The sequence below is a fragment of the Halichoerus grypus genome, chromosome 6, assembly GCF_964656455.1.
Source record: "Halichoerus grypus chromosome 6, mHalGry1.hap1.1, whole genome shotgun sequence".
In the NCBI taxonomy this organism is placed as follows: domain Eukaryota; kingdom Metazoa; phylum Chordata; class Mammalia; order Carnivora; family Phocidae; genus Halichoerus; species Halichoerus grypus.
In genome coordinates, this window is record NC_135717.1 from 131606170 (window position 1) to 131618648 (window position 12479).

The 12479-nt window shown below is 36.3% G+C and overlaps 1 protein-coding gene across 2 annotated transcripts in view; it reads right to left on the reverse strand.

The window, feature by feature from the left end:
• Positions 1–12479, reverse strand: part of SAXO6 (stabilizer of axonemal microtubules 6) — a 32793-nt gene that overhangs the window by 15131 nt on the left and 5183 nt on the right. For both annotated transcript variants that reach the window (XM_036118641.2, XM_036118640.2), the window contains exons 4-7: positions 11284–11418; positions 6645–6812; positions 4566–4669; positions 4385–4484 (exon numbers count right to left, since the gene is read on the reverse strand). In XM_036118641.2, coding sequence (XP_035974534.1) covers positions 4385–4484; positions 4566–4669; positions 6645–6812; positions 11284–11418 — 507 coding nt within the window. The remainder of the gene's footprint in view (positions 1–4384; positions 4485–4565; positions 4670–6644; positions 6813–11283; positions 11419–12479) is intronic.

Here is a 12479-nt window from a genome sequence, read left to right on the forward strand (position 1 = left end):
TACAAAATAATATTCTGATGAATTATAAGGTAATCTGAATTCCCTAATATGCAAATAACATCTTTTCATATGGAAAGGAGCCTTTTATACTCTTTGAAACCCTTTCATTTTATACACCATACTGCCACCTGCTGGCTTCCCTAAATTCAATTCCACCTTGTAAAAAAATTAAGTTGCGGCTTAAAATTGTTTAAAATCATCTTTATTTATTCTTCAAAAACTCAATTTTTCCTATCATAAAGATGGGATAATAACATTAAAAGGATATGCAGATACTGTCTGCTAAAATTGTCTTTCACTTACAGGCAAAAAAGCAAATAATGAAACTTGGCATTGCAAAAGCAACTAGAGAAACACATCCTCAGTTCCTTAAGGAGACACTCCTGAATGCAAAGGGACGAAAGTCTTACATCTGTAGGGAATTAGCCAAAGCAAAGGACAACATCTGTCATGGTGGCATAAGAAACTATATAATCCTAGCAGGGTCCTACTGTTCTAATGAACCAAACCTGAAACACTCCTGAAGGATAATTCAAGATATTTTCTTCACTGCCAAGAAAAATTGAGCCATGTTCATCTAACATTTCTGTCCATTCCTAAACTTTAAATTCCTAGTAGTGGTTTTTGCATTTAACAGGTGGAACTGAGACACAGAGTTTGAATCTGTTGAAATACCAACCAGGGTGTTTTGCTGTTTTTGTTTTAAGTAGGCTCCATATGCAATGTGGGACTTGAACTCAGGACTCCAAGATCAAGAGTCGCATGCTCTAGCAGCAGAGCCAGCCAGGCGCCCCCTCACCAGGGCACTGTGAATGCACAGAGGCCTTGTCATAAAGTGCCTTGATATAATCCAAAGTTTATTTCTATTAAATCCCCTCGTGTTTCAAATGTCTCACAGCTACTCCATCACCTACATGGTCAAATCTTCAAGCTCTAGCACAGCTTCCTCCTCCGTTCTCATCTCTCTTCATGCATATCCCCGTTAGTACTTATTTCATTCTACTGGAATTAATGGCTCTCATCATTCTCTGCCATTAACCTGTAAACTCCACAATTTGAGGGAAAATGCAGCACATCCTCAGTGTCCTGAGTGTGGACTAAGTGCTAGGCCTGAGCTAGATGTCTGGGAGCCAGAGATAAGCAAGAAAGTCCCCACAGCACTCAGTGTGCTCATAGTCCAATAGAGGAGGCAGACCTCCTCCTCTATGACAAATTATCATCATAATACTGGATGGTCTATGCTGCAATAAACAAAGGAGATATAAATTGAAGGAGTGGTTCAAAAGGGGGTCCATCAGCCCTGCACTGTATTGGCGGGGGCAGGGAAGAGCAGCAGAGAAGGCTGTATTCCATCCAGGTGGGAGGACCTACTGTCTGATGAATGAGAAGATGGGTAAATATCCCTCCATGTGCCAGTGATCTGGTTTTATTTGTCAACAATATTTTTTTTCAAAAAGGAGATCCTAGGGAAATTCTGTAAAACTTTATTCAGTTCTATTTGTTAATGACATTCAAATCTCAATGTTTTAAATTTATCAGCAATCTTTATTAATAATCTTAGTGCTAATGTAACAGTGGTTTACAAATACCTAGTTTTAGATTTCTATGATCCTAAACTAGGATGAAAAAATAGAAAGTTGATATTTCCTAAAGCAAGTTGTTCTACTAGGAAAAGAAAAAAACTTAATGGTATGAACTCAATATCAAGAACAATCCCTACAACCAACAAGCAGAGCCACTAAAAAGGATATGAACTCAATTAAACTCAATTAAAACAATACACACATCCCTTTCCAAGTCAAGTAACACCATCAGATTACAGGATATAAATGCAAGAAGTAAAATGTTTTCATTGCTGAATTTCTTTTCCCAAAATAAGAATTCAACTAAGTTATTTAAAAATTTATATACAGGAAATTCAAATTTAAAAAACTGAAAGATTAAAAAATAAAATTTTTCCCCCCAAAAGTCATCCCCATCAAAATGAGTCATCTTATGCCTAGCCATCCTTACAATGTCTGTCAAATTACAGCATGTCTCTCAAATGTGGAACTTTATCTTAAAATAAGGTCCTATTTGTGGAAGACACGTTAGGAAAAAGTATCTCAACTAATGTAGTTTGGATGATTAGAAGATTACCTAACAATCAAAAAAAAAGAAATTTAACACAGGTTCAGGAGTTATTCTAAGGATGAAACCAGACAATCACAACTGCTGGTTATTATTAAAAACAACCCTTTAAGTGAGCATCTTAAAAAGCAGCAGTGCCAGTGGTTATATAATGGACATAACACATATACAGCCACTGGGCAAATAAAACCAACCACTGTAATGTTATATGAACTGATAGTTGGGTCTTATGATAAAATACCCAGGCACTAGACTATAAATAGATTCAAAAAGTTTAATATTTCAAACAACATAGGAGGAAATGAGTATGACATATGGACCAGAAATTATAACAGGACTCAAAAAGCTAATATTCTAATGATAATAAAGTCACTGATGTCCAAGTGCATTTGAAGAATGTGAATAATATTCCTTCATGAAACGTTAGGAGAGGGAAAATGAGGGAGTACCTTATATTTAGATACCTCATAAGCAGCCACATAAATAAATGTCTTCAAGTTAAAAATAAAATCTAAGATTTAAGTAAAATATGGCCCATATTAAATATCTATGACCTGGTCAACTGAAACAGCTATCACCATCAGTGATAAAATTTAGCTAAAACTTCTTATTCTTTTCTAGTTCCAACTCACTTTTTGAATTATTTTGCCCACGGAGATTAAGGCAAACAATCGCACTAATTTAAACACTAACAACCACCATTAGCAATGAGTTTTTTTGAAAAGCCTAAAAAAGTCATGTTACCAAGATGTTATAATAGGAAACCTTGAAAAGACAGGTCTTAAATTAACATCAACAGAAATGTTTTCTTCCATCAGGGCAGGATAAGGACTATCACCTTATCATGACTCCAGACAAAACAATCCTCTAGTCCATTAAATTTTTAGATCTGACGCCTAAATACCAGCTCATCTTAAAGATGTCTCAGAGGCTAAGAGATAATCTTTCCACAACAAGGAGCCTCTCATGAGTTCAACCCAGTGAAGCCCCTAAATATAACAGGCCAGCGGCTAACACCTATTAACTGGCCACACTAGCCATCTATTGCCACGCTCTGGACCCTGCCTCCGCCCCCGGCCTTTCCTCATTCCCCTTGAGACTGCTCAGAGCTCCTTGTCAAGGTCTGGCATGGCCATAAACTGCTCAGGAGTTTCACTGACGCAATTCCTTTGCTTCATCAGGCTTGCTCCCGATGCTCTTATTTTTAACTTTATTTCAGCAGGATGAATACATGAATTTTGCCTCCAACAATATTTGGGACAGCTTCAAGATTTGCCTTTTACTGTGCCTGTACTGCTGCTGAGCCACGCTCACGTAGGGCAGGAGAGAGCACGAGGGGCAGCCACAGTGGAAGGAACCAAGTAACGTCCTGAAACAACCCGCAGAACACAGGACTCTCCCCAGGACATTGGCCCGGGGGCTGCCAGTGCCAAGAGCCAGCCGCTCAGAGTGCCAAAGCCTTCCTCCAGAGGCTCATGGCATGCAACTGTTAGCCATGGCTTCAAGTACAGAGCTATATAAAAGATTCATTCCCCATCCAAATTATCTCTCTCTTCACAATGATGGGGGGGGGTGTTGACTAAAGTCTAAATTGTTTACTTTTGCTTATTCGCACAGAAAAGGCAGGAAACCATCAAGATGGGGTATAAAAGATGGTAACTGCACAACAACCAGAAACTCCACTGTTTTTGACCGTAAGAAGCTTCCCAATTCTAGATTACCCTTTCCCTCAAATCTTTCTTTAGGATCCTCAGAATTTCTCCCATATGTCGGGGTATCCCAACACTAGAACTCACACCTCCATCAGCACAGGCCACTCCTCCCTTATGCTTACACACAGTCATAGTACACACCGCCGGCAGATGCCACTGTCACACAAACTAATCTTGAAAATTAATCTTCAGTTGAGTGACTGGAGGTCTGGATATTATTAAGAAAACTACAATGTTTTAATTCTATAAGCTGAGTTGTATTAACACAATGAAATATTGGATTGTAAAAAGCCTTTTTAACTTAAAATACTTTAATAATAAAAATCTCTAGTTGAAAAAGGAGCTATTTGATATTAAAAAAGTAAACATACTGATAAATTATATCCTAACATATAACTTTAAGTTCCTGATACTTTCAGTGCTACTATTGTATCACACATCTTTAAACTGTACTCTCTATTACTAAATGAAACTCACTGTGAAATTAAACTGAGATACAGGCTCAAAGAAAATGTGGGCTTACTGAGCTTATGTATACTCACCTGATCCGGTATGTTTTCCTTCACATGGGTCCAAGCCCCGGCTTTATATAAATACTGGGCTGGGCTCAGAAATTTTGCCCTATATTCAGAATTCACCTTCCTAACAGAAATGAAATGAGAGTAAATATTTCACCATGTTGAACATCTAAATACCATGATATTTTTCCTCTAAAATACGTACCCAAGCCTTTGATGTCTCCAAGTAGTAAGCTTCTTTTTAGGCTGGTTTGACTCTTTTGATTCCATCTCTGCTTCTAATTTTAAAGGGTCATCTGTTTTATTATACTAAAATGGAAATAATTTAAACATTTTATGCTTAAAATATGTCATACATTAAAGTGAAAACATAAATGTTACAAACTATAATTGGATATCATATTACAATTCTGTTTATGGAAGTAAGTTTTAACTACTAAAGATAACCTAGAATTCACAAGCAATCAACAAGCAAGTTTTGAAACTAGTATACCTGGTTGGTTTTTTGAAGTATAACTCAGGATTGGGTTCACTTTATAACAAAGAAATTTTTTTTTTTTTTTTTTTTAAGATTTTATTTATTTATTTGAGAGAGAGAGTGAGAGAGAGAAAGAGCACAAGAGGGGGGAGCGGGAGAGGGAGAAGCAGACTCCCTGCTGAGCAGGTAGCCCGATGCGGGACTCGATCCTGGGACTCCAGGATCATGACCTGAGCCGAAGGCAGTCGCTTAAACAACTGAGCCACCCAGGCGCCCAACAAAGAAATTTTATATCCTTAGCTAGGAAAAAAACCTTTTAATTAACAAATAAACATGTAAATAAATAAACTTGACATTACTACCTACTGAACAGTGTTTTTACATTTGCCTTTGATATTCTAAATTTACATTTAATTGTGTTACAGTAATTAAGTAGGTTCCACGCCCAGTGTGGAACCCAATGGGTCTTGAACTCATGACCCTGAGATCAAACCTGAGCTGAGATCAAGAGTCAGACGCTTAACCAACTGAGCCACCCAGGTGCCCCTGGTGTTACAGTAATACATATAAGGTTCCACTGAGTATGTTACCAACCACATTGCTTTACTGAATAACTTAACCCTTTTTTTCTGCCTAATTTCACAGATCCAAAAATACGTATATATGTGTGTACAGAAATAAATATATAGATGCCAATTTGCTTTTAGTCATATAATTTCTATTTTTAGAACCCATAAAGTATTAGCAATAACATTCCAGAAAATTTGAAAATAGGACTTTTACTCCATTTACCTATAATTGACAATAATTTTAACCTGACACTGTAACTTAAATAAGGTGTAGTTTCAGAGGCAGGTACCTGTACGTGCTGAGGTAAATCACATAATTTAGACTAGCTATAATTTGGCATGCTGAAACTTTGGTTTTAAAATGCATGTATATATACTTTGGGGCACCTGGGTGGCTCAGTCGTTAAGCGTCTGCCTTCGGCTCAGGTCATGGTCCCAGGGTCCTGGGATCGAGCCCCGCATCGGGCTCCCTGCTCGGCGGGAAGCCTGCTTCTCCCTCTCCCACTCCCCCTGCTTGTGTTCCCTCTCTCGCTGTCTCTCTGTCAAATAAATAAATAAAATCTTTAAAAAAAAATAAATAAATAAAATAAAATAAAATAAAATGCATGTATATATACTTTAAATAAATAAAGAAATAACATAACATAAAAAAGGGGTGCCTGGGTGGCTCAGTCGGTTAAGCATCAGACTCAATCTTGGCTCAGGTCTTGATCTCAGGGTCCTGAGTTCAAGCCCTAAGTTGGGCTCCACCTTGGGCGTGAAGCCTACTTATAAATAAACAAACAAACAAACAAACATACATACATACATATATGAATGTATGCGTGTTTGCGTTTGACTTCCATTATTTAATTTAAAGTATGTATTTCTATCTTTACTGTTAGCCCTATAACTCACATTACTGTAAGGCCAATCATTTGCTATTAGATATCACAGATTTAACTGCTGTATTGCCAAGCACTTACCACAGTATTATATTTATTTAGTTACATCTCTGTCTCCCCACTTGCCCAAGAGCTGTGTGGGGCTTAGTGTGGTTATCATTGTATTCTCAGTACCTACCTAGTGCCTGGCTCCCACTAAGTGCTTAATGAATATGTGACACTTAATGAACAAACAAAGGAATTAATAAACTAGCTAAAACCAAAAATCTCAGGTAGTGTTTGGTAAAAGAAAATGTGTAGAGTCTAAAATCCTAAGTTTTTTATTTCGTTTAAAGTTAAAAGTTGATGAATACCTTCTTTTCAGGAGATATTGCTTCAAAATTTCCGTTCTCTTTCAAATCATTTCTTAATTTTGGTTCTTTCACTGGAGATAAACCCTTGAAATTTCTTCTGTATTCAGTTTCATGGATGATTGAGTTACCTTTGAATTGTGGAACAAATTTGCTTTTATTGTGGAAAACCTTAAAACAAAAATTATTTTAGTTTAGTATTTTTGTTGGTTAAATATACAAAAATTAGTTTTTCAAATGCTTTAAGAATTTCACATATAAAGTTGAATTATAGGATAACAAAAAAGTGAAATTATGACTGTTTATAATTTTATTTCATATATCTAATTAACATCCAAAGGACAACAAAAGCAAAGACAAAATGGACTGCATCAAACTAAAAAGCTTCCATACAGCAAAAAAACAATCAACAAAGAGGCAACCTATGGAATGGGAGAAAATATCTGCAAACACTACATCTGATAGGTTAATATTCAAAATATATAAGGAACTCAAGCAATTCGATAGCAAGAAAACCACCTGATTTTAAAAATGCACAAGGGAGGGGCCCCTGGGTAGCTCAGTCAGGTTAAGCATCTGACTCTTGGTTTCAGCTCAGGTCATGATCTCAGGGTCCTGAGATTGAGCCCCGCATGGGGCTCCAATTCAACAGGGAGTCTGCTCAAGGATTCTCTCTCTCCCTCTCCCTCTGTCCTTCCCCCCACCTTGTTTGCTCTCTCTCTCTGAAATGAATAAAATCTTAAAAAATTTTTAAAAAATAAATAAAAATAAAAATGGGCAAAGGGACATAAAAACAGACATATACATCAATGGAACAGAATAGAAAAACCCCAAAATAATCTTATGAATATATAATCAATTAATTTACAACAAAGGAGCCAAAAATACACAATTGGGAAAGTATAATCACTTCAATAAATGGTGCTGGGAAAACTGGAGAGTCACATGAAAAAGAATGAAACTGGACCCTGTCAACCCAAAATAGATCAAAGATGTGAACATAAGGACTGAAACTATAAAACCCCTAGAAGAAAACCTAGGCAGTAAGCTCCCTGACACTGGTGTTGGCAATGATTTTTTGGATTTGACACCAAAAGCAAAGGCAACAAAAGCAAAAATAAACAAATGGGACTACATCAAACTTAAAAGCTTTTGTACAGCAAAAGAAAGCACCAACAAAGCGAAAAGGCAATGTGGAATGGGAGAAAATATTTGCAAATCATATATCTGGTAAGGGGTTAATATCCAAAATAATAAAGAACTCCTACAACTAGTAGAAAAGCAAACAAGCTGATTAAAAAATAGAGGAATTGAACAGACATTTTTCCAAAGAAGACATATAGATGACCAAAAGGTGTATGAAAAGGTACTCAACATCACTAATCATCAGGGAAATGTAAATCAAAACCACAACAAGATATCACCTCACACCTGTTCGAAGAGCTATTATCAAAAATACAAAAGATAATGAGCGTTGGCAAGGATGTGGACAAAAGGGAACCCTTGTACACTGTTGGTAGGAATGTAAATTAGTACAGTCATTATGAAAAACAATATGGAAGTTCCTCAAAAAATTAAAAAAAGAACTACCATACAATCCAACAATTCCACTTCTGGGTACATTTCCAAAGGAAATGAAATCAGTATCTCAAAAGAGATATCTGCATTCCCATGTTCATTGCAGCATTATTCACAATAGTCAAGATGTGGAATCAACTTAAGTGTCCATCAATAGATGAATGGAGAAAGAAAATGATACATACAATTAGAGGAATATCATTTGGCCTTAAAAAAGAAGGAAACACTGTCATTTGCAACAAAATGGATGAACCTGGAGAACATACGCTAAGTAAAATAAGCCAGGCACAGAAAGACAAATACAGCAGAACTCACTTATATTAGAATCTAAGTTAAGTAGAACTCAGACACAGAAAGCAGCGTAGTGGTTACCAGGATCTAGGGGGTGGGAGAGATGGGGAGATGCTTGTCAAAGGGTACAAAGCTCCAGTTTGCAGAAAAAGTAAGCTCTGGAGATCCAAGGTACAACACAGTGACTACAGTTACTACTACTATATTATAGACTGGAAATTTGCTAAGAGGGTGGATCTTAAGACACATACACACACACATTCAAAAAGGTAACTATGTGATAAATGTGTTAATTAGCATGATTGTGGTATTTTACAATGTATATGCATATCAAAACATTACATGTATACTGTAAATATATCATTTTTAGTTATCAATTATACCTCAATAAAGCTGGGGAAAAAATTCAAAGATCAACTTTCTACACTCATTACTATGTTTTGAATAATAGTTACTATAATAAAAATAATGCTTAAGCCTCCCCAAAAAAATGACCCATATCTTTTCTCCCCAAAGTTTCCTACCTCTCCCTCCCATCAGTATGGTAATGGGATATGTAAAATAGGCATATTTTAATGATATGAACATAGACATTCACTTTATAAGGCAATTCTGTTGTCAGCTCTAAAGGTTTTTTTCCTTCCTTGAAATGAATTCTTTTCTTCCTCCAAAAAGAGAAGATTCTTAACATTTTGAAGGTCTGATGTGTTCATTTGTTCTGTTTTTCTCCTTTGCTTGCCTATCTTTAGCTTAATGCAAGGGAAAAAAATCAGGTAATTATTATGTTTTTATTTTTATTTATTTTTTATTTTTTTAAGATTGTATTTATTTACTTGTCAGAGAGACAGAGAGAGAGAGTGAGTGAGGGAGCACAAGCAAGGAGAGTGGCAGGCAGAGGGAGAAGCAGGCTTCTCTGAGCAAGGAGCCCGATGCAGGACTCAACCCCAGGACTCTGGGATCACGACCTGAGCTAAAGGCAGACACCCAACTGACTAAGCCACCCAGGCATCCCTATGTTTTTATTTTTAAATGTTTCTTCTTATCTTTAGTATTTTATAATATGGTTTCTATTTTATGGTATATTACCACTGTCTAAAAAGAAAGAAAAAGGAAAAGATATGGAGCGCAAATTAGCTATATTACTGCTTTACAATGCTGACTAGTGCATCTTCATACCGATCAAATCCAAACAGAGTATCTTTTTCCTGAGTATAACCGCAAGGACTTTTCTGCCAAAAATTGTTCAGACTCCTTTACATATTAATACAAGACATCCTTTCAGAAAACAGGTGTTTGATAAAATAGAACTGAATAGCTTTAGAGGTTCCCTATCAACAAGCATTGAAAGTTTCCATCACATGGCTCTTCAATCCACAGACCCTGAAATTGATATGCTTTGAATTAACAAAGAGCATTTGCTTCCCCCCAAAATTGTTTGAAACCTTCACTGATGAAAGCAATAAAACTACTAGTGAAGGTATCACCAGCAATTTATTTTATACTATATTTTGGGGCCTATAAAAAGAGCATTTCTACACAATGTTTCCACTGAAATACGTAAAAGCTGTCAGTGGGGCTTTGATTTGAATCAGCTTTAAAGGTTGAAAGGTGAAATGCTCTACAAAAACTGAACAATTATAATTTTCAGGCAGTAAGTAATTTTGTAGGTACACTTACTATTCAAGGACACTTGTGAGCCAGCAAAAGAAGTACTGTTCCTATTGACTAGATTCACAAAGGGTACAAACATCACCTTATGCTATTTTATATGTTCCTAAAATGTTATACAAATTTCAGTCTTTTACAAAACTGAGTAACAAGTAAGCAAGCCCAAAGCCGCCACAATTTATAGGATCACGGGTATTATTATCTTAGTGTAAGATGACTAATATTATTGTCTTGTTGAATCTACCCTCTCAGTCCTCAGGGGTATATAGGTTACAAGTGAATGTTGACATAGAAGAGAAAATGAATGTGAGGGTGTATGAAGGGGAATGTTTGTTTATAAAGAAAAATGCCAAGATCATGAGAAAGAAAAGTCTAAGCTATCATGGGCCTCTGCAGATATTCTAAATGAGGTATTTCCTTACCTGGGCCTAGAAGTATGGTTAAGAACATAAATGAGAGTTAAGAGCCTAAGAACTGTCTAGATGATGATGGTAGTAAAACAACAGAGTATTTATTAGTAATGGTTGTCTGGTACCAAAAACTGTGTACGGGTACACTGAAATCTAGTATCACATTTAGTTATCATAGCTTCTGAATTTTATAAATATAGTTAAACTGACAATTCCTATTACTGCTCATTTGATATAAAAACAAGATTATGTATCTTGTGCTACTTTTAACGTATTTTGTATTTATTAAAATATTCAAAGCAGTTATGCCTTTCTTGCAAGACAGAAAACATGCAACGTATTAGTCAATGAACACAATGTTATAGATTAAAACCAATTTAATAATTTTTTTATTAAATAAAAAAAACTCAGCATGCAGAAACTTACCAGGCATCAAGTTTCATTACCCTGTCTCATATTTAGTGTATGTGATGGATCTGGCAACAATGATCATCAGTAGCCTAGGACAGTACCACATTACTACTATAAATCAGAAGTAATAGAATGATTTTAGCAAAAATCTCATTTTCACTTTTCTAGAACCTACCTCCAGGCCTACTTAAGTACCTAATTTCTTTTAGCTCTTAGTTCTGTGTAAATCTGCATCACTAGATCAGACGATAGTACTTAAAAATGTATTACATCCATTAAACTACCTGATTGGCTGCAAAAACTGGAGCAGTTTCTTTAGGGGTCTTCCAAACAAACTGCCTTTGATATTCAGAATTCCTCAAGATATCACGTGAAGGAACAACGGTCAATCCTGCTCTCTTCCGAAGAACTCTATCCAACTGTTAGGGAAAGAAAAATCCCACCCAGAGTCATTAAAAGTTTCTATTCAAACTTCCTGTACTTTGGTAAAAAAACAACAAAAACAACAACAACAACAAAAATACATATAACATGAAATCCACCCTCTTAACAAATTTTTAAGTATACAGTATTGTTATCTACAGGCACATTGTAGTACAGCAAACTTTTTTCAATTGGTGATAATCTCCCTTTTAAACTGTCCAACCATTTAAAATTCCTTTCTTAATACTGTCAAGGAATTTTATTTCTTCATTTCTGTGTATTCCAGAAAAAGATAGCATCTTTCAGTCCCTTCCTACCAATTACTCATAATTAGATCTATTACCAAGAAACAGCAGCACCTCACCTTATCCACACATTGCTTCTGGGACACCCTTCCCCTGCCCACCACTTACATATCACCTTCCTTGATTCTACTGTGCCCCCTGGTTTTCGCAACAAGCCACGGATTCTTCACTTCTGAATGCCTCTCCGTGGTTCTGGTGGACAAGAAATGCAGAAGCAGTGGACTGAAGAAAAACATGCGAGGCAGAGCGATGTCTGCACAGGTCCCTGCAGCCTAAACTTATGTGCTTGCAGGGACCTTCCACTGGCCAGGTGTGACATAAGAGAGCAGAACTCCAAGATCTTTGAGATCCAGCCAGAACTGCCTTGCCTTTTGCATTTTGTCAATTGTGATTCTGTTTGTTGACACAATAAGAAATTGAAAAGGGCCTAGGTAGAAGTCAGCTCACCAGCCCTGCCAGAGGTAATGGCCTACTACTCTCCCTCTCTGTCTCAATTTGATCTCTCCCTTAGGACTGTGGTGCTGATACAAGATGAATAAAATCCAGAGGCAGGCTGTCCATCCAATGAAGAGATATCTTAGTATAACCAGTACAAAATGGCAACTCTTAAGAATAGAATTCCCAATAACTAAAGTCAACAGTCTCCTAACTACTCTATAAGACATTAGATAAGAAAACAACAATGGAAAATTTTTAGGCACAAAATGTAGTATTACTGAAATGATGATGAAATTTACAAAGAATGCTATGCT